The 23826-nt window shown below is 42.0% G+C and overlaps 3 protein-coding genes across 7 annotated transcripts in view; 2 read left to right on the forward strand and 1 right to left on the reverse strand.

The window, feature by feature from the left end:
• The first annotated feature begins 117 nt into the window (after nucleotides 1-117).
• ift81 (intraflagellar transport 81) lies at nucleotides 118-8215 on the forward strand. The gene is made up of 14 exons (XM_022232428.2): nucleotides 118-275; nucleotides 1041-1214; nucleotides 1728-1822; nucleotides 2230-2410; nucleotides 2698-2853; nucleotides 2970-3080; nucleotides 3257-3341; nucleotides 4198-4361; nucleotides 4744-4986; nucleotides 5402-5551; nucleotides 5776-5904; nucleotides 6137-6313; nucleotides 6775-6978; nucleotides 7249-8215. The coding sequence occupies exons 2-14, from the start codon at nucleotides 1071-1073 to the stop codon at nucleotides 7435-7437; spliced, it is 2028 nt and encodes a 675-aa protein (XP_022088120.1). The 5' UTR covers nucleotides 118-275; nucleotides 1041-1070; the 3' UTR covers nucleotides 7438-8215.
• On the reverse strand, nucleotides 7764-11646 carry parl (presenilin associated rhomboid like). 2 transcript variants are annotated; one of them, XM_087145912.1, is made up of 10 exons: nucleotides 11606-11625; nucleotides 11437-11560; nucleotides 11046-11256; nucleotides 10687-10821; nucleotides 10179-10323; nucleotides 9607-9756; nucleotides 9259-9329; nucleotides 8995-9096; nucleotides 8726-8823; nucleotides 7764-8564 (listed from the first exon to the last, which is right to left on the reverse strand). In XM_087145912.1, the coding sequence occupies exons 2-10, from the start codon at nucleotides 11493-11495 to the stop codon at nucleotides 8471-8473; spliced, it is 1065 nt and encodes a 354-aa protein (XP_087002038.1). In that variant the 5' UTR covers nucleotides 11496-11560; nucleotides 11606-11625; the 3' UTR covers nucleotides 7764-8470. The 2 variants fall into 2 exon arrangements, with proteins under 2 accessions (XP_087002038.1, XP_022088121.2); XM_022232429.2 differs by having other exon boundaries at nucleotides 11437-11646.
• Nucleotides 11647-11848: 202 nt separating this feature from the next.
• Nucleotides 11849-23826, forward strand: part of cog3 (component of oligomeric golgi complex 3) — a 30919-nt gene continuing 18941 nt past the window's right edge. For 2 of the 4 annotated variants that reach the window (XR_015427666.1, XM_022232299.2), the window contains exons 1-22: nucleotides 11849-12018; nucleotides 12527-12667; nucleotides 12851-12912; nucleotides 13117-13282; nucleotides 13489-13563; nucleotides 13766-13858; nucleotides 14220-14261; nucleotides 15471-15599; nucleotides 15832-15953; nucleotides 16184-16310; nucleotides 16525-16616; nucleotides 16831-16970; nucleotides 17297-17457; nucleotides 17717-17912; nucleotides 18092-18216; nucleotides 18391-18480; nucleotides 18598-18718; nucleotides 18873-18955; nucleotides 19233-19367; nucleotides 19578-19656; nucleotides 19902-20029; nucleotides 20476-20574. Coding sequence is in view for 3 of the 4 variants with exons in the window: in XM_022232299.2 (XP_022087991.2) it covers nucleotides 11860-12018; nucleotides 12527-12667; nucleotides 12851-12912; nucleotides 13117-13282; nucleotides 13489-13563; nucleotides 13766-13858; nucleotides 14220-14261; nucleotides 15471-15599; nucleotides 15832-15953; nucleotides 16184-16310; nucleotides 16525-16616; nucleotides 16831-16970; nucleotides 17297-17457; nucleotides 17717-17912; nucleotides 18092-18216; nucleotides 18391-18480; nucleotides 18598-18718; nucleotides 18873-18955; nucleotides 19233-19367; nucleotides 19578-19656; nucleotides 19902-20029; nucleotides 20476-20574 (2565 nt within the window). In the remaining variant the exon portion in view is untranslated. The remainder of the gene's footprint in view (nucleotides 12019-12526; nucleotides 12668-12850; nucleotides 12913-13116; nucleotides 13283-13488; nucleotides 13564-13765; nucleotides 13859-14219; nucleotides 14262-15470; nucleotides 15600-15831; nucleotides 15954-16183; nucleotides 16311-16524; nucleotides 16617-16830; nucleotides 16971-17296; nucleotides 17458-17716; nucleotides 17913-18091; nucleotides 18217-18390; nucleotides 18481-18597; nucleotides 18719-18872; nucleotides 18956-19232; nucleotides 19368-19577; nucleotides 19657-19901; nucleotides 20030-20475; nucleotides 20575-23826) is intronic. The other 2 variants (XM_022232300.2, XM_022232301.2) reach the window with 2 other exon arrangements.

Below are 23826 nucleotides of genomic sequence, written 5' to 3' on the forward strand. Positions count from 1 at the left end.
TGGAACTATCTGCCGCTGCCAGCCAGTGGCTTGGTGAGGTACACGTGTTGTTCCCAAGCAAAGTCCACTCAGCTGTATCTTTCGGATACGGCCAAGAGGCTTAAAATAGCAAGTATCCCACAACCACTGTAGCATCCGGGAAACTGAATACTTTCCACTGTCTTGTTGCTAGAGCGCGGGGGGGCTGCGGTGGTGAACATTTTTCGAGAAATTTGAAGGTCGACAAATGACTGGAATTACGCATTTCGACTGTATAAATAATATATTTCATCGAAGTAAGTAACAAGGATATTCATCAGTGAAATGCACGTAAAATTTATGCAGAAAATAACTTTCTTTTCGGGTTTGCGCTAGTCCTCTAGTTTGGAGGACGGCCCCATTCATTACCCCAAGCTGTGGAGTCCCGTTCGTGGGAGAGGAGCGGACGTCGGACCCCACAGTTCTGGTACGCTGCGCTCCTGTACCGTAGGCCACATGATCATGAATGAATGGGGCTATTTGGAGGAGCGCTATCCGGCCCTGGCCTGCCCTGCGACTGTATTATGAAGAGGGGGAAAATAGGGCTGAGTCAATTTGAATAATTCACTATCTGAATATTCGGTTGTACTGACTGGCAGATTGTTGATGAACAAACCACAAACTCTGTTGCAATAATGCACACAATTAATTGTACATTATAATCACTATAATAGCTTCTCACTTCAACCACAATTGAGCAAGATGTAACAGACTAACGATACTTCTTGCCCTGTTGACAATTTATTCCTTTTAAATTTTTAATGATAATTTACTTTTTGAATCATTGTAAGATATATTGTTCTGTCGCTTTTCATTTAAATGTGCTTGAAACAAGCCTCCATAGTGCAATTTTCTCATTTAAAACCAAAGAAACTTCTTCCTTTTCATGAATTGTGCATTCAAAAATTCAGATTCGGAAAATGATATTCGAATATTCGATAATCATTGAATATTTGGATATTCGGCACAGCCCTATGGAAAAATAGTCATATCTGACGTGTTTGTATGTTTCTTTACTGCAGGTGACGCAAATTGACTGACACACTCCAAAAATGAGTGAACAACTCAAATACATTGTGGAGCAACTGAACAAGGAGCCATTCAAACGCTCCTACAACCTGATCAGCTTTGATTCGTTGGAGCCAATACAGCTCCTGCAAGTCACCAACGATGTGCTGGCTGAGATCAACCCTCAAGTTAGTCCTGATGACGGGTGTGATCAGTCAGTTAGCATTATTGCATGATTGTGTTGTGCCATCAGTCGATACTCGACTTCCCTTTTTCAAAACAATCTTCCACATCTGCAAATTTGAAAGAAAAGTTTTTTGACTGATGGTAGAGTTATCAGAAAAATTGAGCAGTAAGATTTGACAGATTGCAAAAAGATTGAAGGATCGCGCCCAACACTAATAAATGTCACCCTGTACTTCTGAAGTGTTACTGCCTTCTTTGACATACAAGTCCCTAACTAGAGTCTGTTAAAATGCCGTAAATTATTGACTTGCTCTTTTCTTTGAAACTGAAAGTTTAAAAAATGGAAACCTTCATCGTTTTATTTAATTAACATTTTGTTTGTATTGAGGATGGGGCAAAAACGTAGTATATAGCCCCCTTATTTGTTTATATCGTAATATTTTAGTAATTTATTAACAGATGTGCAATGACCATGCTGTGATTAACATAAGGGGATTTATTTTTTTAAATCCTAGAACAAGTTGGATATTCGCGAGGAAACTGCGGATGCCACTGCCATGCGTATGATGAATGAACTGCGTGTCTTGAAATACAAGCCCAACGAGGATGTGTAAGTGGAATGAAACCTAAAGCATTCTTGCCAGAGATTTGCTCCAAACTTCCAAATTGCCCTTCTCTGCAGGAAATGAATTTCATATTCTTTTTGTTCGTGTACGTAACCTTTAAATAGGCATCAAGCCCTGAGTAAAGAGTAACTGACTGGGCTGTACCTTCCCCAATCCTATAAAATCCTTCAAAACCTCCCAATCTATTTTGAAGGATCTGAGAGGCAAGAAAGAAGATACTCGAAACGTTCAGTTGGCATAAACATTGTAGTATTGACACGAAACCTGCCCATTTCTGTCAAAATGCAAATATTTATATCAGAATGGAAGTTGAAAACAAACACGCATCAAATGTTTAATAGCAACATATTTTTTTCTTCTTTTATGTTCTTTTTTTTTTTTCCCGTCACAGGAGCACGTTCCGTCAGGGTTTGGTGTCGGGCTACAAGCCTGTCATCTACCCCATCCTGGTGTGGCTCTTCCAGAAGATGTCAGAGCTCAAGAAGCGGGCCTACCTGGCGCGCTTCCTGGTCAAAATTGAGGTGCCCCCGGAGATCATGCAGGACGACCAAGTGACTGATACCTACGCTCAGGTCAGTGAGAAAAAAAAAACCAGACAATGCGAACACTGGCTCTACATAAATTTGCTTAATAGCTCGCAGTGTTGTAGCTTCTAACCACAGAATTGTCCTTGTACAATTACTGTTGTAGATAATGTCGATTGCTTGAGCGGAAACTGTTCTCTATAATTGGCTGAGCAATGTTCATTTCTTAGCCGCTTTGTGGATTATCTGGATATCCTTCTAGGATTACCATATCGTGAGTGGCTGAATTTTTTTTCGGGGAATGACATTACTGGGTATGGACCTCTTAATTACAGTATGCCGAGATGGTCGACCAGTTTAAGGAGCTACACAAGGAATCAGAGTCTCTGAAGACATCTGGCTTCTCCACTGTTGAGATCCGACGGGACATAACCCAGATGGAGGAGGAGAAGGAACAGATTGTCAAGAGAATCGAGCGGCTCAAAAAGAGGGTAGGTCTATTTCTAGTTCATTTAATAGTTACCACTCAGGAATTCAGTGAACCTGTCGTTGGACATTAAAGGGTCAAAGTTATTGAAGATGTTGCTAAATTTTTGCTGTCGTTTAGGTTGAGACCGTCAAGAACTATGAGAGGATGCTGGAGATTGCCCGAAACTTCCGGAAGGAGCAAGATCGGGAGATGTCCCTGGCCCAGCAGAAACTAGACCAGAAGAACCAGGTATGTGCCAAGAAATCTTGATATGAGAAACCTCCTTCACCTCCTACACCACTCCAAGGAAACCCCCTTGTAACCAAAGAAATGACGCAGTCTCTGAGGTGGTTTATCAACCGCATCCATTAGCATCAGAAAAGAAACTAAAAAGCTTGTCATTCTGTGGTTGTCCTGCCTTGCAGATGCATCATGCTGATCAGCGACTGCAGCGGTTTTCACAGCAGCTCAAAGACATCAAACAGTCCACAGTGGGAGCGACAGCTGAAGGTAACAATCACAACCTCAAACCTTTTTCTACTTTCATTACAAGTGTTAAGAGGAGTTTGCTTTGTTCAAATGACAGACTTCATGTTGCATAATGTAAAACATTACTATAAAGTAAGGGCACTTAAGCATCATACACGCCTGTAGTGTGTACTCTCATCCTCTAGTGTTAACCACTCGCCGCCGGGGACTCCGGTTTCGGGCACCGTGTGTTTATACGCGTGGCCGGGTTTCCGAAATCGGACAAACGGAACTGGGCCTTGTAACAAAAGACCAGGCTTCTGGGCATTCTCGACATTTTGTCAATCTCAATAGTGGAGATAATGCAGCCTTGTTTTGAAACAGTATACCACGGTTTAGGGCATTTAGTGAGAGCGGATTACCACCGGGGACAAAAGCGCTCCACCACCGCAGCGATGAGCCACACAGCACCGCTGCATGCTAATCTGGCCCCTATTGAAAAGAGGTCAGCAGTGCACTGAGCCAGGTTCATGAACAAAAGAATGTTACATAACACCACACAATCTGGGCTCTTTTTACAAGGCTGCAGGCCTGGCTGACATACTCAGGCGTCAATAGATTTTGTTTGTCAGATTAGAGTGGACACCAGACAGTAATTCATGTGGGTGTAAACGTCCATTAACTGAAATGATGAATTTTTGAAGACTTTTGAAAACTGAAAATCTTGAAAAAGCCCCGATGTCATCATACATTTTTTACACGTTCGGTTAAAAGTTGCTTGGCCATACTTTGCGTCCTTTGAACCATACAGCTTACATACACATGTAAAAACAGTCAGTTGTCGCCTAACTCTTAAAGCATTTTAACACGAATTTGATTGCGAATTGGCGTAATGCAGGCCTCGTCAAGAAATTGGACGAAGAGAACAAGATAAACACGTATCTTTGCCAGGAGAAGCTGCCCAAGGAGATTGAGGCCAAGCGCAAGGCATGCCAGGATCTGGAGCGAGTCGTCAATGAGCCGGCCATGGGTCAGAGCGACCTGGATGAGATCCACACACAGGTCACTTATGTCTTTAATAAAACGTTGTTAGCTGTGGCATAGCAAGCCACATGAAACAAAATCAAACATTTCAGGTATTAAACTGTCTTGGCTGGCAGTGAGCCAGGGTGCTTGTACAGGAATTGTGTCAATGTGAAACTTTTCCCGTCAGATCAACCAGTTTTCTCATTCTTTTTACTGCCCATGTAAGCTATGAAAAAATACAAATGTTACAGATCTTGTGCAGTGAGGAATTTCATTCTTTATTGCAACTTCCGTTTGGAATTTCAGTGTTCAATTTATTTGAATCTTTTAATCCATGGAAAGGTAGTGGAAACCCCAAATCATGGCCTTTTGGTATGACTGTTGTTGTAATGATTCCCTGTGGCTACTCTCATGGCAGATAAAAACAGTGAACTCGGAGGTCAATAGCCTGATCGAGAAGCGCATGATGAGTAATGATCCCATCGACGACAAGATGTCACTCTTCCGGCAGCAAGCAGCCATCATCAGCCGCAAGAAGGAGACGGCGGCTGAGACACTGCAGGATGCCAAGGACGAGCTGCACGCCTGCCAGCAGGAAGCAGCCGAGAAGAGGGAAAGCGTTAGGGGCCTGCAGGGAGAGGAGGTACTCAAAGGAGACGAGGTAGGTCAGAGATGGCCGTGCTTTCATTCTGGATAACCAAAAATCAGTTCTGCCTACTCGTTTAGATCAGATTTAAAGGGGTATTATTTGGGGGAATTTGTACCACCTGAATGCTTTGTGTTAAGCACTTTGAGCCAACCTTTGTGTGAGGAAGTTTATTTGATGAACTGTCTGAGCTTCTTGGTGTATTTTTGTCAGATTTTGCTTATGTCTACAATGCAGCTATGGAAACTTCATTGCCCAATGCCTGTCTTTAAGTGGAAATATTTTGGGGAGTTATTAATACAAGACCTGTTTCTCATAAGATAAGTTTTTTACACAACTAAGAGGGCATGTATTCCACACCGATTTGTTCATTATAAATTTTGGAATGTGCCCTGCATTTTGTTTCTCTGTCGGTAATCTGCCCGCGTAGTTCAAGCGCTACGTTAACAAGCTCCGAGGTAAGAGCACCGTCTACAAGAAGAAACGGCAGGAGCTGGCTGAGCTTAGAGCAGAGCACGGTGTGCTGTCCAGGACTGAAGAGATACTCAGGCAGAGGGATGAAGCACTGCAGAAAACCCTGGTGAGAATGACCACAGTGGTTTCTCGGAAAAGAAATTTGTTGGCTTCTGTTGCATTCCTTTAACACAGAAATGCTGTTTGTGCGGCGCATTCCATTAAAAATTGCACGATATGCCCGTTACTCGATACATTTCTTGACAGGAGCCGTCAAAATATGGAATGTAATTATCAGATTTTATTCCAGAGTTTTATTTGAAATTAATCATTCTTCCCCCCCCCAACCAGGCCAAACTGGAGGCTAAGAAGGGCGTGTCCGGTTACCATGATACCCAGGAAGAGCTGGAGAAGGTGTCGGCCATCAAGAGTGAGCTGGATGACATGAAGGGACGGACGCTGGAGGACATGTCGGAAATGGTAAGGACTCCAAACTCTATGAGCTTCAGCAAGTTGGAAAGCTGTTGCGGCACCTGTTCACGTGAATGGATTTCTGCCAAGGCTGTATATCCTTCCATTTTAGAAAGCCTCTCTCCCTGTATTAATCAATGAGGACTTTCAGACTGTGATATGGCAGGGAAGGTGGTCTTCTTTTGGGGACTTCAGCAGGAAATGTCGTGTTCTTCAGTTTTGTTACTTGTTTCCCCAATAGGTTAAGAAACTGAACATAACCATCTCTGCCAAGAAGGCTGACCTGGCACCAGTTATCAAGGAACTGCGGCCCCTCCGTCAACAAGCCCAGGAGTTGGAGACAGTCTACCATGAGAAGAAATCGGCATACGATCAGCTGGCTGCTGGCCTGGAGAGCAACCGCTCTAAGCTGGAACAGGTTAGAACTTCAAAGCCGAAACTATTGCTCTGCAAATTTTTGTGCTTAGCAAAAATGTCTTATGTACCAGTCTCATTTGCATAAATTGTTTGACATTTTTGGCTGGTAACCAGTATCTTAGAAAATGTCTTTTGTTCCCAGAAATTTTCTGTATTAAGCTGGACAGTTTCAAAAAATTGGACCACTTGTTTGGTTTTGGTCTCATTGCTCCAAAAAACTATTCTGAATTCAGCCAGTAGACTTCCATAGCAGTTACTGTCTATAAACCGTGAATGAATGCTAGTTTGGATCAGGTTGATGTAATTTTGGACACAGGTCAGTTAGATGATATTTGGTCTGCTTTGTGTGCCGTCTCGATATCAGCACTCAATGCTCAGTGACCGAGTTTTATAATTTGGGTATTGCCCTTATGAATTGTGATCACAGCTTAGATCTGATTGTTTCTTTTCCTGCCTTTCCAGGAGGTGCGGGCCTACCGCGAGGAGTGCTCTCAAGAGGAGAGCCGCTATCACTATCTAAACTGCATGCGTCGCATCATCGCCATGCAGCAGCAGCGAGTGTCGGACGAGATGAAGGCGTACACCTCCTCGGACCCGGCCGAGAGAAAGAAAGCATTCCGGGATCAGTACACGCGGAAAATACAGGAGCAAGAAAATCTGGGCAAGGTAGTGTAAAGAGAAGTTGTTTACATCCAAATTATTTCTCATACCAATTTAAATGACTTAAACCAGTGTTATAGTTAAGCACTTGAAAGTACTCACAGGTGCGTCATGAAGTATATAAGAAGTATCCCAGTTGCAGTAAAGACCACCAGCTGTTTTGCATGAAGGGCACCGACTTACACTGCGTAAAAGTTGTGCATTTTCTCTTAAAGGCGGCGCAGAAATAAAACACGATTTCATTGTCATCTCTTTCTTGTATTTACCTCTTTTAAGAGTCTACGAGAGAAGCAGAAGGTGATCAAGGAGAGCCACGGCCCCAACATGAGGCAGATGAAGATGTGGAAGGACTTCCAGACCCTGATGGAGTGCAAGAGAGACTGCCATCTCAACAGGGGCAAGGTCACCGATACCTCCAAGATGATCAGGGACGAGGTCAACCAGGAAGACAGGCTCATCCTCTGAAGGCCTTTTGATTGCATCAGCTCAGATCGTTCAGTTTCTTCAAAGTTGCACCTGTAACACATTTACTTCATGTTGGTTGTGGACTTCATGATGACTGCTGTTTGCATAGAATTAGATCCTCTGTAGTCATAATTTAGAATGTTTTTTTGAAAGGGTGTCACTAGCCCGAAATGAGGTTACACCTTCCTGTCTCAGTGTTTGCAGGAATCATTCAGAAAAGGATCCCACTCTGTGACAGTGGAGGGCTTCTCTGTGCATAAACAATTTTTGTTACCGCTCAAACCAGTGACATTAAGTGGAGATTTTCAGTTCTTGTTCAGAAACAATTGGTTTCTAATCAACTGGTGACTTTTGTTGCTCATTTATGTCCAAGTTATTCATGGGTTGTGTAAATACACTGTATTACTATAAAGAGATTTCCACAAAATTTGTCGTGCCATAATCTGTAGCTTAAAATAATATAAAGCAAAGGTCGTGCCGCTGTTTTCTCAGCTGTTTCAGTTTAAACTACTGGCAAATTTGAACTTTCAAATGTAGTAAAACGTGTATCCCCTAATCAAGCACAAGAGCCTTTGTGTGTTCAGTTTCAGCATAAATGCAAGTTTGCTCCAACAATGCGTACCTAACAAATCAATTAAAGGATTAAAATCATATGGCGTACCAATTCATTAATGATTTAAGACTACATTTCTGTGGCATTATTGCAATTTAGTTTGATTGTAAAAGAGCAAACAGTCAAAGTGGAGTGTGTTGTGTGAATAAAACATACAAGTACAATTCAAATAATAAAATGCCTATCTATTTTTTGTTGGTTACGTAGTCCTTGCAGTTTCTTTACTGTACACGGTGTTACTACAAAAGGTGAGATCTGAACTCCAAATAAAGAATAGCCGTCAGTTAAGATAAGAACACTGCCAGACCAGTAAGATAATGTCTAGAGCCTAGACTTCTCGCTGTCAATTCTTTGACGGGCCTCGCAGCACATGCATTTACAGATAATGCATTGTGCTGGTAGACTTTTGCATGCTGGCCTTCACGCTTCGCTTGGTCCCCTGAACTTGTGCCATGCTTTTATCACTGGTTCCCGCTTCTGCCAGATGTGCTTGTGGCCAAGTGTCACATAGTAACTGCATAGAAAAAAACGTGCAAAGCAAAGCATATTCAGAGAGTCACAAGGAACTGTTTTACACAAACATTAGTTACTGTAAATCGAAGCTGGAACACTGGGTCTGTGCTTTACTATCTGGACGTCAAGTACCATTATTTGGTAGCACTAAAAGGTGCTTACCATCCAGTTAGAAGGCCTGCTAAATGAGCCGCATGGTCAAAGAACTGCCAACCTAGCAGGACACCAGCAGACTCCAAACCTATCAAGAACTTCAGTGCCTGTAACAAAGCAATTGAAACCTCAAAATGTCACAAAACCAAACATTCACAGCTTTCCACTCAAATGACAGCCAAAACTGAGCCTGGAGCAAAAAAAATGGTGATTTAGGGAAAGCTTTGCCTTTGCAGGAAATGAGATGTTAACAGGATAAGGATTTTTATCCTACTTACTGCCCCTGCGGAGAATGTGAAGAATGGTAGGAAGATGATGGCTAGCCTGGAGTCTGGGAACTGGGTGCATACTGCTCCAAGCACAGCCATGATAGCACCAGACTAGAGAAGAAAAAGATACAGCCGAGAGACACTTATTCACTTGGGAATGATGTGACCATCCTGTCGATGAATTTCAAAGACTCAAATGAATAAATTCTCAGGGAATCCAGGCTTCAATGTGTGGGAAACTTCTAGAAAGCTTCAAGGCTGCTGTGTACTTACTGCTCCCAATGATGGGTGGTATTTGCAGGTTGCTATTTTCAGCACGTAGCTGGCAAATGATGCCCACACACCTGTGAGAAAACACAAAAGTCAAAACACAAGATGATCTAAAACTTGAATCACTCACTCCCAAATCTTTCAAACGTCTTACTTAAAATCTGTACTGCAGACTTGGCAACTCTGAATTTTTTTGTTCATTTGTTCCTCTGGTTGGTTTTTGTTGGGTTGGTAGAATAAGTGTAAGGAATGCAGCTATATCTTCTTTTGACACTCTCAAGCTTGCTATATCCAGGAGTTACATTTGGGTCAACTTACAACTGCTTACAACTGCTCCAAATGGCTCCCTACCTGAGCTGAGGTACATGGCTAAGAACTGTTCCTTGCCAAGAGTGATGCCTATACTCGGTGCAAAGCTCCACAGGACGTACATGTTGATGGCTAGATGCCAGAAAGAGTACTGGCTGAACGTAGACAGCAGCATGGGTAAACACAAGGCACCTTTAGGAGATCATCAAAACTTGCTCAATTTATCACAGAGATGGCAATTTTTACGAGGGGTATACGACACAAGTACGCGGAGGAATAACTAGGGCCCAATTTGAAGGCACTGCTTTCCAATACCACAGAATTCCGCGCTTACAATCTCCATTCTGCGCTAACCGCGCAAGCAGAAAAATGCTGCACTAATCCTTTAAGCACAGAATCCTTAGTTAGGGGATGTACGCATGTGCACAAGCCAAAATTCCAAGCTAACCCATGAAATACGTTTGGCGTGCAGGATTTTCTGCAATGGTAAGCACCGATTTTTCGCTTGCGGTAAGCAGCGCCATGAAATTGGGCCCATGTCATCTTGGAAGAGTAGCTTTTCTACCATTTTTAATATACCAGGTATGCTAAAAATAACAAGATGGCATACTAACTTGAAGCGGGGCTGGCGCTGAACCACTTGACCATAAAAAACTGCATGCTTGGTATCCTCCAGCATGCAAAGACAGCAACGTTGGCGGCTATGATGCCTAGCACCACCTTCTCTGTGCCCGACAAGTGCTGGAACCACTGGTTGATCTGTGTAAAGTCAGGGCCAATGAAAACATTCCTTAGTCGCAATTTCCCCTGAAAAATCTAACAGGGGTTTGCTGTATTTTGCCCTATCCGCCCCGAGCAGAAGCACCCCTCATCAGTTGAAAAGAGCCATACTGATTAGGAGTATTCATTCTATTGGTAGCGATGTGATCATAATACGTTCATTTCCTAGCCGTTCGTGGACCAGCGAAGTTTATTCCCGACCAAAGCAACCTCCATTGCTGAGAAAAAGCAACCTCTGTTGCTAAGAAAACGGCACCCTCTCTTGGTCCAGCTCGAGGCTTATTGGACACGGCCAGAACAAACAAAAAAGACAGTTCAAGCTGACACTGCCGGTGCTATTACCTGTTGTCTGAATTCGCCAGCCTTAGGAGGGCGCCGTTGGTACCTTCCTATCTGGCTTGTGAGTTTTTCGATGACCTTTGACCGCAGGCCTTCATACTGCCAGACGGCTGCCCCAGCAAAACTACAACCAGTGAACTAAGAAAAAAGGACATTACAAAAAATCACAAATAGGCCACTTTATTTTTCAAATCACTTTCAGTTGCACAAAGATTAGTCAGTTAACACTTGCACTAAATTTCACTCTTGACTAAGTTGAGATACATGAAATATTAAAAGGCATCGACTGTCCGTTTTCAGTTATTTGAAGAAAGGGGAAACCTTCAAATGCAGTTTAACTACAAATGGTAAACGAATCTTACCAGGCAGGCAAAACCGAAGGGCTTGACAAGTGTTCTGTAAGGTAGCTTGACATCATTGGAATCATATCGGACAACAAACTTCTCCAAACTTCCCTTTTCAAATTTGGCATCGACTATCTTCTTTCCTTTTGCTGGTTTAACTTTTTTAACTAATCTTCCCCCGTCACCGGTGTCTCTTTTAAAGTAGCGGCTTGGTTGAACTTGTAAAGATCTGAAAATGGACACGAAAACATGAATAAACCAAAGTTATGAAATTATAGAAAGCCTAGGCCCAACATCATAATTACATCACGGGCCTATTCCTACATCTATTTCACGAGCATCATCATTTAATACTGAAAACCCATTTCATTTGTCATGTTAGTTGGGCAAATTGACACGTTTCATTTACCCGCATTTCCTGCAGCTTTTCCTGATAAAAACCCTAAAAACACTCGTCGTTGACATCATACTTGTGTCTGTGTTAGATCTGGATACTTCAATTCCGACGAAAAATTCAATGGAAGAGGACAGAATCTTTCTAGGATTTCATCAGCCAATACTACTGCACTGGTAACAGTTCGTGTCGTCTGCTCCACAATTCTCCTCATGACTGGGTGAATGAACTTTCTGATTCACATAATTACTTCTTTCTTGACCAAAAGTACTCAATTTATTTTTCAGTGAATATTTAGAAATATCAATAAAGACTTTGACTTAATTTTAAGATATTATTGAAAATCAAACTCAAAATAAAACTCCAATTTGTGATACTTTTATACTCACAAATTTTACGAAATGAGGAAATTTTTGAAAGAGGGTGATATTTGCCAACATGTCGGACCCAGTGAGGCTGTTTAGTGCGAAAATGATGCGAGAAAAACTTAGTGCCTGGGAGCAAAAGAGCGACCCAAAAGCGCCCTTAAGTGACTTTCAGAAAGACAGTTTCATGGAGCTTACATCCAATGTCTCCAATAGGCCGTTGCCCATTGAGGTTAGTTTATTTTTTCGAAATATTCATTCTTTTCCTTTGGCACTCTGCGTTAGCATTAGTCACGCATGGTATATGGCCTAGGCCTACATAAATGAGAGAGGGTTGGTGGGGATTGCTGAGGAGGCGGGGCAAAGTAACAGATGAGGGGCCTGCATGTCAAAACTCACAGAATGCTGTAGCTATCTGTAAACTTTTAACGAAAGAAATGTGTAGAACTAGAAGAATAAAGACTCATATTATTTTGTTTAACTTTAAGTTTAATGAGACTTTGTCAAATTTAACTGGGCCTAACTGATTTGAATTGTCATTCTACACTGGGCTAAATTAATTTAAACATAATACATTGTAGAAATGAAGTTCTTCTTCTTGCCTAAGTTTAACATGTTTAAGGCCTTTTGTTACTGTTATAAAATTTTTGTCAGCAGCAAGACTTAAAATTAAAAAACTATTGTGGTTAAGGATGAACCAAAATATTTTCACATATTTTTTACTTTTGTGGTTATTACAGCTGCCTTTGGATGAGCCAGGAAGTTTTTCCCAGCAACTGTCCATGCCTACTGTGCAGATTCCAACAGCTGGTGATAATGCGTTGTCCAAAGGCTTTGAGGCACTAGGGATGAAGGGTGACAAGATAGAGAACGCCCAGCAGGTAAGTTGGAGGGACACTGGTTGACATGGTTGAGTCAAAGAAACATAGTGAAGTTTGGTGTCAGAAGTGGGATGCAATATTTGAGGGTCACCATTTTGATGCATGTAAATTGGACTTGTAAGTTATCTGAGGAAGTACACATACTTATGAGCAATTTACCCTTTTCTGTTTTTTTTGGAACAGTTTTTTGCCTGGTTTAACAAAGTGGAGAGTCAGATGGACCATGATGAGGAGATATCATACAGGTAAATAAAAGAAAAATTGTGTAATGTCCTTTTGAACTCTTACACTGGTTCACATACCAGGTTTTTTTTTCACTATTAGGGTGTTTTGGCAATTTTTCAAAAGCAGTGACAAGGACAAAGACCAACTTGTGTTAGGCCACTGTGCAACCAAGGTGACATCATTCTGTTTTAATCTGACTGATCATGTTTGCCGATTGGCTTCAGGCATTACTGTGACCAGCTGAAGGAGTACAGAGACCAGTGCGAGTCGGTCCTGAACGAAGTGTCCGACGCGCTGACCAATCTGGAGGACTTGCAGAAGCAGTATGTCCACGTGTCCACCAAGACCAACGCCCTGCACGAGGCCTGTGAAGAGTCGCTGCAGGACCAGGTATGACTCTTCCTTCGAGGCTGATAACGTTGCCCCGCGACTTCAACATCCACAACAAAACAAGGGGAGATGTAGACATATGAATTGAAATGTTCAGACCATGTGAAATATCAACTTCAGACAGTGCCATGAATGGATCTTTCTACTTTGTGAACAGGGCAGAAACAAACTCTCAAGAAGTTCGTTTATATTTGTTTCTTTCTCAGACTACGCTTGTAAACAAGGCAGAAGCCATCAGCAGTAGGTTGTCGTATTTCAACGAACTGGAGAGAATAAATCAGGTAGGATTCCCAGAGAATGAAAGGCTTGGCAAAAAATGATCTGACTGAATCTTAGCCCCACCTATTTCAGAACATGTGATTAAACTTAAAAATTGGGCTCTATATGCGTTAATCAGCCATACTTAAATTATCACAACACAAAGTGTTACTTTAAAGCACTTGTTTGGTGTAATTTTGAAGTTTTTATTTCCTACCTTCACAGAAGCTCAGTTCACCCACATTCTCTGTCACCAGTGAGTCTTTCGTCCCCATGCTGTCTAAGCTGGATGAGTGCATTGCCCACATCACTGTCAATGTGAGTAAAGGTTTTCCTGAGAATGTAAACATTTTCACACTAACGTTTTGCAGCAATGGGACAGTGGTAAGGCTTTATGTAATCAGATGGTTGGACAGAATGAGAATGCTTTAAAATTCTGTTTTCTATTTTTTTTATGTTTCGATTGTTGGCAATTTTGTTTCTATTTTTTGTTTTGATGTTTCGGAAATGGAATTTCTCAGTTTGTACCTTGTGTCGTCTCCCGTAGAAAAATCGACTAAATTTGTGTTCATTCCAAAGAAACTCCTGTAGTTATGCGTCAAAATTCCATGCCTTTTTTTCATTGTTGTAAACTGTGAATGTGACCAATAAAGTGTAACCCATATTGCAACATGCCTAGAAGTCTGGAGACACAGATTCTGAACACAGTGAAGAATACAAGGTGAGAGGCCATTTGAATCTGACTAATTCCCTCACCTGCATGTTTTCCATCACTCAATAAGTTCTCCAAACAGTTCATCGTCATTAACATATTTGATTTTTTTCCTTTAGTGGCTATTTTACGCCCAATCCGTATGTGCCGTAGTATTAAAGTGTTGTGCCATATGTTTGCAGCTGTTGAGCTGTCAAGAATCAATACCTGAATGCAAAATTAGCAAGGCAAACTTGCATTTCATATCTAGGAAGCGGCATAAAGATAAAAGCTTAGAAACTGGAATGATTTTGCAATTAATTTAAGGTTCTTGTTGATTTAAGCACTGTGTATTCTCACATGTGATAGAAGAAATGGATAAGGCGAAATGAGGCACAAGAAACTCACAAATAACTTGTAATAATAGATGCTTTGGTGAAGGAGCCCTTCGAAATGTAACCAGTCTTTTTTAGCTGATGCTGGTGGCATTTCATAGTCTTGGCATGTGAATCCCATTAAACAGTGCTCAGTAATCCATGCATGGTCCTGCATGCTCTGTACATGGAGTTCCTGTCTTTTTTATGTCAACCTGACTGTGTGATTGATGGAAGAAACAATTGGATGTTGAAGTTTTTTCAATGGGTACCTCTACTAAAGGAAATATTGCCATGAAACATTGCAAATGGAGAAAAGGATTGCATATTTTTCCCGTATTCAATCTTTGTACGCTGCTGCCATAGGCATTCAGAGCATCAATCTAGCAACTTTACACAATAATTAATGTTGCTTATGTAATTTTGCACGTGCTGCATCAGTTCTTACACCATGCGATTGGACAAAGTGACTCTGCTACCAGTTTGAGACTCTGCATGCCTATGGCGGCAGCGTGCAAAGAGCGAATACTTTTGCTTGTATCTTGTAAACATTTGGGAACGTCGCTCCTAAAAAACAGGCATTTTTGTCCTTGGATTTGCCCAACCAGTTGTGAGAATTTTCTTGGGGAAACATTTCACACGTCAGCATGGGGCTGTTGTTTTTCTGAAATCCAAAAAATCTCACCTTTTATTGTGCGGCAAATTTTATCCACCTGATTGTGTGTATGGAAAGCAAAACCTGAGCACGAGATGTTTGCCGACCGGCTGTTTCTCCTTATCCATTAAAGCCACTTCATACTGGTTTGCCTACAAACGACACAAATTGGTCATACAGAAAGGTTCCTGGTTTTTCCCCATCCGGCAGCCCCACTATAAGGAGTCGGATGTTTACCAGGCCAAGTTCAAGCATTGCCTCACCAAGGCCTTGAGCGCAGTCAGGACCTCAGTGTTCAACATCCTGCAGAATGCCACACAGCAGGTGCTTCCTAAGAAGGTAAGGCCCTTTATTAAGGGAAGTGACCAGACCAACAGCGGAGACAGGTTGGAAAAGCCTGAATCTTGATTTCTACTCTCTGGAAATGACTATAAGAAAATTCAAATGGGCAGGGTCTGTGATTAGAGTACCTTTTGCCCTAACTGTTTAAATTATTTGCTGTGAAATCTTAAGAAGATACAATGTAACACGCTGCTCAGAGACAGCATAAAAATTGGCTGTACTTTTGTAGGATTTGACTGCTGAGTCATCAGAAAATGCCTTCACGCTATTTTACGGGAAGTTCCGGAGCCAGGCACCCAAGGTGAAAGGAATGATGGAACAGATAGAGCAGCGACTGGACAAAAGTTCAGAGTGAGTATCAGTGTTTTTGCTTGTGTACACCATCTGGAATTAAACCAGCCATTCAGTGATCGGAATCCAAATCTGACAATTGACTTTGTTTGACTTTGGTGTACACTTTGGAGCCCTATAAGTGGTTGGCTTTTATATATGTACAGACTGTTTGTGGATCACAAAATGGTACCAGATTTGCTGAGCTGTATCCTATGGTCAACATTGTGTTTTAATCATTGTGCTTGCAGGTACCAGACCTTGTTAGATGACTGTCACCAATATTATCTCAACCAGCGACAGCAACTCCTAGCACCCAGCATCACAGCCGCTGTCAGTGAGTTAGCAACCAAGCATGTCAGGGACCACTGTGCCCTGGTAGGTCCTTCTAGTCTGAATACACCATAGAACATGTAATGACAGGATGTTTCTGGCAATGAAACTAAAGATTCCTAACAGGCATTGTATAGCACTTACCAAGCCTTAAGAAACTGATGTTAAGAAGACCACTTACAGGTCCTTGAATTAAAGCCATCCTTCTGTTTACAGAAACGGTTTTCTTTTATTCACAAAGTCACTCCTTTTTTGGCAGGTTCGCAGTGGCTGTGCCTTCATGGTGCATGTTTGTGAAGACGAGTACCAGCTGTTTTTCCACTTCTTCTCAAGGCCGACTGACAAACTTGAGTAAGCCCTCATACTTTCCTCATCGAATTGGTGTTTAAGAACTGAAGGATGTGACATCATCAAGACCAGAATCACTGATCCTGAAACCTTCATTCTAGTGCCATAGCAGCGATCCTTGGTTTTCTGATAGCATTTCTTGTGGCAAATACTGAAATGTCTGGAGAGTTCTGGTGTAGCAGGGATCACTGACGTCGTTTCCTCATCTTGTTTGCAGTACCATGCTGGAAGGCCTGTGCATGAGTCTCTATGATGTTCTGAGACCTTTGATCATCCACATCAATCACCTCGAGACACTCGCCGAGCTCTGCAGCATCCTCCAGATAGAGATGCTCCAAGACCACGTTCTGACCAATCGTAAGTTATCAGTGAATTTGAACCGCAATTTATTTTCCAGATTGTGCTTTGATTAATTTCAAACGAGGGTTTCAAATTGATTGTGCACTTGAATAGCATGAAAATTTGAAAAAAGTAATACACATTATAAAGCAGTCTGTTGTCATTGCTTCGCCACAGTCTGATAAAAAAAATCTTTGGATGGAGTTTATGAAATAGCTGTAGAGGGGGCCTCATGCGAAGGACTCAACTGCAATGCTTCCAAAAATCCTTGAAATTAGCCTTTTTTTAGGTCACCCTTGCCTACAAAGAGACAGAGACTACCATGTTGCAATTTTTTTTCACAGCCGATGAACTGAAAGCATTTGAGACAGTGAATCGTCAGATGTTGGAAGATGTGCAGATGAGGTTGGTGTACCGGGCCAGCATCTATGTACAGACAGACATACTGAATTACAAGCCGGCACCGGGTGACCTGGCCTACCCGGAGAAGCTGGAAATGATGGAGGTAGGTAGTCTCCTCACATGATCTGCTTTTGGGTAAGCTTGTCATGTCACATTCTTAGGATCTTTGGAAAGCTCTACAATCTCGCAGTTCAGCATGAAGTGTCGAAGAGATGGCCCTTCACAGCTATTTTACCATCCAGAACTTATTCCAATCAGAGGAACAAATCGCCACTGTTTTCAGATTCCTGCGAATCTGTGTGTGAACTGTGCATCCCCGTTCCTTCATTAAAGTCCCGAATCGCCATCTCATCTGTCCTCAGAGCATCTCGGAAAGCCTGAAAGAGAAGGAACACGAGAAGGCCCAGTCCCGGAGAGGCTCGGGAGACTCCCTAAGCTCCTCAATCAGTCAGGAGGTAGCCACCCTCAGCGGAGGCACACCAGAGGGTGCCCCACCAGACAGGAACGACTCACCTGAAGGGGAGGGGGAAAGTGGAACACTGCCCCCAAAACCTGTCGGTTAGTGTGGAGCTCAATTTCTGCGTCTCATTTAACTGAGAAACCACACTGTACTTGGTCCAGTCAGTCGTTAGCAAGCCAAGATTAAATAGTTCATCCATAGTTAATGACTTAAAAGAGAAGCTTATAGAAATGCTGAATGATTTCATATTCTGTTGCTTTGTTGACTTGCTCTTCAGGGCGCACTTTGATTCAGCCAAGCCAGCCTTCCACCAATCTCTCGCCAGCTGACCTCCACGGGATGTGGTACCCCACTGTCAGGAGAACCCTGGTCTGTCTATCCAAGCTCTACAGGTGTATCGATGTAAGACCCTGTCAAAATGCTCTGATCCGACCTCACTAGCCCCTTACACACTGGGACCCTCTTTTAGAAAAATCCTAAACTTGCCAACAGTTGAATGACATTTAAAGAGGCAGGTATTTTGCAAATCGATGCCAGACTAATCTTTCCTTTCTGCATTTTCCCCCATAATTCCAGAAAGCAATATTTCAAGGTCTATCCCAGGAGACACTGCTGTCTTGCATCCAGAGTCTGGTGACAGCTGAACAGGGCATTGTCAAGCGTCAGGTGAGGCTCAAAGAGCATAGAAATAACAATCATGCCGGGGCAGATCTGATCCTTTCAAAATTTCAGAGAGATAAAGGGTCTCTTCCTGATTTTTTCCTCTGTATCCTTTTTCTGTAGACGGAACTTGATGGAATGCTTTTCCTCATCAAGCACTTACTGATCTTAAGGGAACAGATTGCTCCATTTCAAGTGGAATTTTCCATCAAGGAAACAGCACTAGATTTCTCCACTATGAAAGGTAGGTCTCTAATGCATACATGTTAGATATTTGAGTCTGTCTGCTTGAATGAAAACTTATTTTATATCTGAAGACTTTACACGTTTTTCTTATAAAACTAGTGTTGTGCATTTTCTTCTTGGTAAGTTATTTTTAATTCTTTCTCCATTTATAGTCGCTGCTTACAGTTTTTTGAGTAAGCGATCTCGGATATTTTCACTTAGCAGCAACAATGCATTCCTGGAATTCCTTTTTGAGGTAAATGATAATTTATTCATGAGAGCAAATTGAAATCTCACCTTAAAGCATGAAGTTACTGACTTCATTTTACAATTTCTTTTTAATTTTTTCTTTTCAATTATTCCAGCAATTCTTTTAAATATATATTTACATGTGTCTTTACACTACTTTTAGGAGCTATTCTAATCATTTAATATTGGACAGAAGAGCAATTTCAAAATACTTCATATTGTTTCAAATATCAAAATCTTCTTTGTGATTGACAAAATTCTCGTCATTCAAATCATTTTCCCAGGGTGCGCCCAACGTGACAGAACATTTCCTGGACTCCAAGAAGGACGTAGACACGCAGCTGAAAAAGACCTGTGAGCAGTTCATCAAGCATGTCACCGACACGCTTATACCTGAACTCAATTCCTTCTTAACAAAGGTCAGTGCTCACATTTGTTTATCACCCTTTGCTTTGAAGTGACATCTTTAAGTAAGAAAATCGCCAATCTGTAGAACCACTGTTTTTCGAAGAGATAATTGAAGACAGAAAAAACTTGTATGTAGATTACATTGTGTTAATTAAGAATTTTACTGTTAACGTCATTGAGTTCTACAGTAAACACAGATGAAACTGTAACAATTTTTGCAGGCAACTGTGATCATAGACATGAACAAGGAATCTGAGGCAGCACAGGTGTCATTAAGAAAACAACCCTTTGCGACTGCAGGTAAGGTCAATGAGTTTCCTCAATGTGGTAGAAAAAAACTTGATTGACACTTAGTGTTCATTTTCAGCTCCGAGGCTGAGGGCCATTGCCTAATGGTCAGTTTGAGAACAGCACCTGCGTTCTTACGTATACTAGGCCTTGCCAAGGAGTAACACAACTTTGATCAGTGTCGTTACCGTCCACCAGGAAGTGCACACCATTTTGTCAATTGCATTTTTTTGGTGTTTTTTTTGGCCTTGGCACAGAGAAAGTGCATGAAGTGGTGAGCGCCACCTACAGGCAGGTCAAGTCCAGGCTGCCGTCTGTGTTCAGGAAGATGTCGCTCTACCTGGCCAATAAGGACACAGAGTACATACTCTTCAGACCTGTCAAGGTTGGTTGCCTTTAGATGGGTCAGAGGTCAGCCTCAAGATGCGCACAGAAAAACTTTGTCAGTTATAAAAAAGAAAAGACTTGTTTTCACAAAGCCCCTCAGCCAGCAATTTGGCCGTTGTCGTTATGCCTGGTGTGGTCGGAGGCAGAGTAAAATTTTTCCGCTGTTGATGTGGGTGGCAGCAAGGCAGCACCCTCCGTAATGATATTGGGCAGTGTTCTATTAAGGCATCACCACATTAACAGGGGTCACATTTATGGGGCCTTTGTGTTTATTTTTAGACTGTTGTCAGTGTGGTTGGATACTTTCTGCATCCATCCCTCCTTAGCCCCATCTCATTTCTTGTCCCCCATCTCCGAACCTGTCACAGACATCCCTGATGTCCCACCAGAGATGTTTCCTTTTTCACGAAATGAGACTTGCTGTTTTTTTTTTCCGTGTTTCAGAGTAACGTGCAGCAGGCTTACCAGCAGTTTGAGGGCCTTGTCAAGGAGAATTACCCCGAGGAGGACCAGCAGATCATCGGCTGCCCCACCATGGAACAGGTAGGAAACCTGTTTCGATTCTCTTATTAGCCGTAGGCATACTCGCTTGAGGGCACTGTTACAATGACCTGCAGAAGATTTGTTGGGTAAATTGAAATAAAGATGACAGAGAGGTTCATAAAGGTCTTTCTTGTCCGATTATTAACTTTAAGAAAATTTTAAAAATGCATTTTATATGATCATTTGTGTTTCTGTAAGTGTACTGACTTTACTAAAAACAAGTTGCATCGGAAACCTTGTATAGGGATTGATGGCATGTGTCTTAGCATAACACAGAGGGATCTGAAGAGATTTCAAAACATGCTTGTTTTTCCTATATCGGGGTAATGCTTATAGTTAACCTGTGATGTTTAATTAGTACTCCCAGAAAGTCATATTGCATTTGTTGTATTTGGCAAAGGTCATTTATCATATTTCATAAATAAAATCATGACAGGCTAGAGCTTCCCCCCCTCCATAAAATCCCCAAATAAATAAACCTGTACTGAAATCAATCACAGTGAGTGCAGATTACAAGCTTCCTGGATGATTATCAGTTCAAGACTTTCATAACAAGGAGGCAAACAGTAACAATGAAACATGTCATTTGGCTTCGCAACAACCTGACAGAAGCAGCTTCCCGAGTGGATTTTGCAAGTCCCATGATGGTCTTTGGTCGGATCCATACTACTTAGTACCAAGCGCATGCCGCAATTTATCTCCATCATTACGCCGAGCATCGGGTGGCAACCAATGTAAATGGTTGTCACAGAAAGTTCCAGTCGGTCACCGACTTAATGGGGGTCATTGAGAGAAATTGTTTGCACTGTTGGAAGGTAGCCCCAGCAATCACCATTACAGTTCACAAAAGGCAAAGCTTTCTATTCTTTGTCAAGAGAGGGGTGCAGAAGTTTGCTTTATATCAAATTCTGATTACAGATGTTGTTTGTAACACAAAACCAAAGTCTAGGCTTGTGCAGAAATGTAATTGCATGTATTACACATTTATATGTAATTTTAGGTTTTTTCAGTGCTGTGTTGCGCTTCATCAAATTGCTAAATATGAGAACTGAGTTAGGTATAAGTTGAACAGTATATATGTAGTTACATGTAGTTACATGTAAAGTATATTTAAAAAAAAATCACCTGTTTCGCTTTGTTGGTTCCAGCCAAGTGCTGTTGCTGCATCACCGTCAAACCTATTAATCAAGGGGTTGTTTCAGGATAAATCAACAGAACAATGACCCCAATAAAAGGCATGATTTCCTTCAATCCTATGCACTTAAAAATGACTCATCTCATTTGGAGGAGGGCATCAGGGGTCATTTTCCATTCTCACATTGCCCACACGTTGAATTGCTTTGGAACATTCCACCGCTGAGGGCCTGGAAGCTCTCAAGAGTTTTATTTAGTGACCCCGGCTTGTTTGATTAGCTCTCCAGAGCACCTGTTCAATCTGCTAAGAATATCCCATCGTAATTTTTTGAGAGAGAGAGATGGGGAATGCATATTTCTCGTAGGAACTCTACTTCGATTGCCACTTGTGGTTGCAGGCTGTCAACTCTGTCTGCTTGATCTGTGATGACTGCACGTGATTGAGGGCCCTTTAAGCTAGCATTCCTGGCAGAGATTGCAGAGTAGTGGAGATTTTCTGTGTGTGGAGTGATGGAGATTTCGACAGTGGAAAAACAGAGAGAATACCAGATGTGCTCATGCATGTACATGTACTGCATTTGGGTTTACTGCAAATCACATTGTGTTTAGTTAGAGGCTTTCTTTGATTGGAAAGGCAGAGTGGTATTTGAGAAGGTGTTAGTAAGGGCAGTGCCCCTTTTATTGGCTGTGTGCAGAGGGTTGAGGACTCTGTTTAAAGGATCCGTGAAGATCTCCGTGGACAAACTGTTATTAAATTGTTTAAAATAGTCACTAATATGCCAGTAACACGATAGGGGATGTAAAAAAGGAATAAGATTCCCTTTGTCGTGGTTAATTTTACTTACCCCTCAAATTAATGTTTTAATCCTGACAAATGATGGCGCAGTGTGGGACGTACGATTGAGAGCCCATAATTATAGTCAGGCACCCTTTTGGCACGTCTGGAACAGAGAAGAACATAGACACTGGACACTCATAATTTCTGCAGAAGGTTCAAACGTAAAATACATGTCCACATAAACGATGCCCGCACCCTGTAAAAGCATGCACACATGCTGTGCCCACCACTGTATGGGCAATTTCACATGAGCCCCGGGCTGATTTGGAAGCATTTCATACCTTTTGTCATTTGCATTTCATGAAAGCTCCTCTCCGTCTTTGTTCACAGGATTTCTTTGATTTTTTCCAAAGATCATGGACGTGGCATCTGACTTAGGCAATCATTTGAATGTAATCCCAAACGAGTTATTCATGTTTGGAAGAAAATACTGCGGCTAGAATTGCGCGCTGCACAGTTTGGAGCTCGCTGTCGGTCCTGACCATTTGGCTCTGGTCAGCGTGACTTTTGATGTCAAAATTTGTCTAAATTTCGCTTGGGTTGGAAAGTTATGCAGGCTTGTCCAATCTTTATAGGTGTTGCCACAGGCTGTAGCAACAAATTCAGTTGGCATGAACTCTAAACGCACCCAAAAATTGGACTGAATTTTCCGAAATCAACCCAAGACAAGCATTCATGCGGTAACAGTGTGTGATGATGTCTTCTCAAATGTACATCACAGACATGCAAATTTTCTATGCCTCTTGGAGGCGGGGCCGTTTCGCCAAAAAGTTTTGATTTTTTTCCCCATTCATTAATCAAAACAACAACTTTTGCATTCTGTATACCCTTTAAAAACATACAATTTTCAATTATAAATCATAAAAACCACATATCATGGGGCCCTTTAATCCTCTTGTACTATGTAGCAAGTTGGGGCTAGTACGTGGTGGTGCATATAAAGACAATGTCTCAAGTCTGCAACAAACTGCACGTATGTGGACAGTGTTGTCTCACCCGACCATGGGCACAGGAAGGAAAGTGGTCCTTCACCTTGACATTCAGTCGTTCAGTTTTGGCCTCCAGAGGGCTCACTTGTGCACTTAGTCCATGCCTCTTGCATCAATGTGTCGGTGCTGTCGTATGCACACTAGCATTGTTTGTCCTTGCTAGGCCTAACGCATCCGTTATTGATCATCAAGCGCTGAAAGAAAAACTTGAGCAAGGTTCTTTGAGTCAGGCGAGTATCCTCATTTCTCAGTGTCTTTCTCATTCCCTGGCAACAGTTCAAGCAGATGATC

Source organism: Acanthaster planci, linkage group LG14 (genome assembly GCF_054643075.1).
Source record: "Acanthaster planci isolate LZ-2023a linkage group LG14, COTS_SCS, whole genome shotgun sequence".
In the NCBI taxonomy this organism is placed as follows: Eukaryota; Metazoa; Echinodermata; class Asteroidea; order Valvatida; family Acanthasteridae; genus Acanthaster; species Acanthaster planci.

What these genes read in the sequence shown, in the direction of transcription:
- ift81 (XM_022232428.2), top strand. Translation starts at nt 1,071, where the DNA reads ATGAGTGAACAACTCAAATACATTGTGGAGCAACTGAACAAGGAGCCA. An exon ending in TGGAGGACATGTCGGAAATG is followed by an intron (nt 5,905 to 6,136) that starts GTAAGGACTCCA and finishes TTTCCCCAATAG; the next exon opens with GTTAAGAAACTGAACATAAC. An exon ending in ACCGCTCTAAGCTGGAACAG is followed by an intron (nt 6,314 to 6,774) that starts GTTAGAACTTCA and finishes CTGCCTTTCCAG; the next exon opens with GAGGTGCGGGCCTACCGCGA.
- parl (XM_022232429.2), bottom strand. Translation starts at nt 11,495, where the DNA reads ATGATGTCAACGACGAGTGTTTTTAGGGTTTTTATCAGGAAAAGCTGC. An exon ending in AAAAGCTGCAGGAAATGCGG is followed by an intron (nt 11,257 to 11,436) that starts GTAAATGAAACG and finishes GTCCATTTTCAG; the next exon opens with ATCTTTACAAGTTCAACCAA. An exon ending in ACCACCCATCATTGGGAGCA is followed by an intron (nt 9,097 to 9,258) that starts GTAAGTACACAG and finishes TTTCTTCTCTAG; the next exon opens with TCTGGTGCTATCATGGCTGT.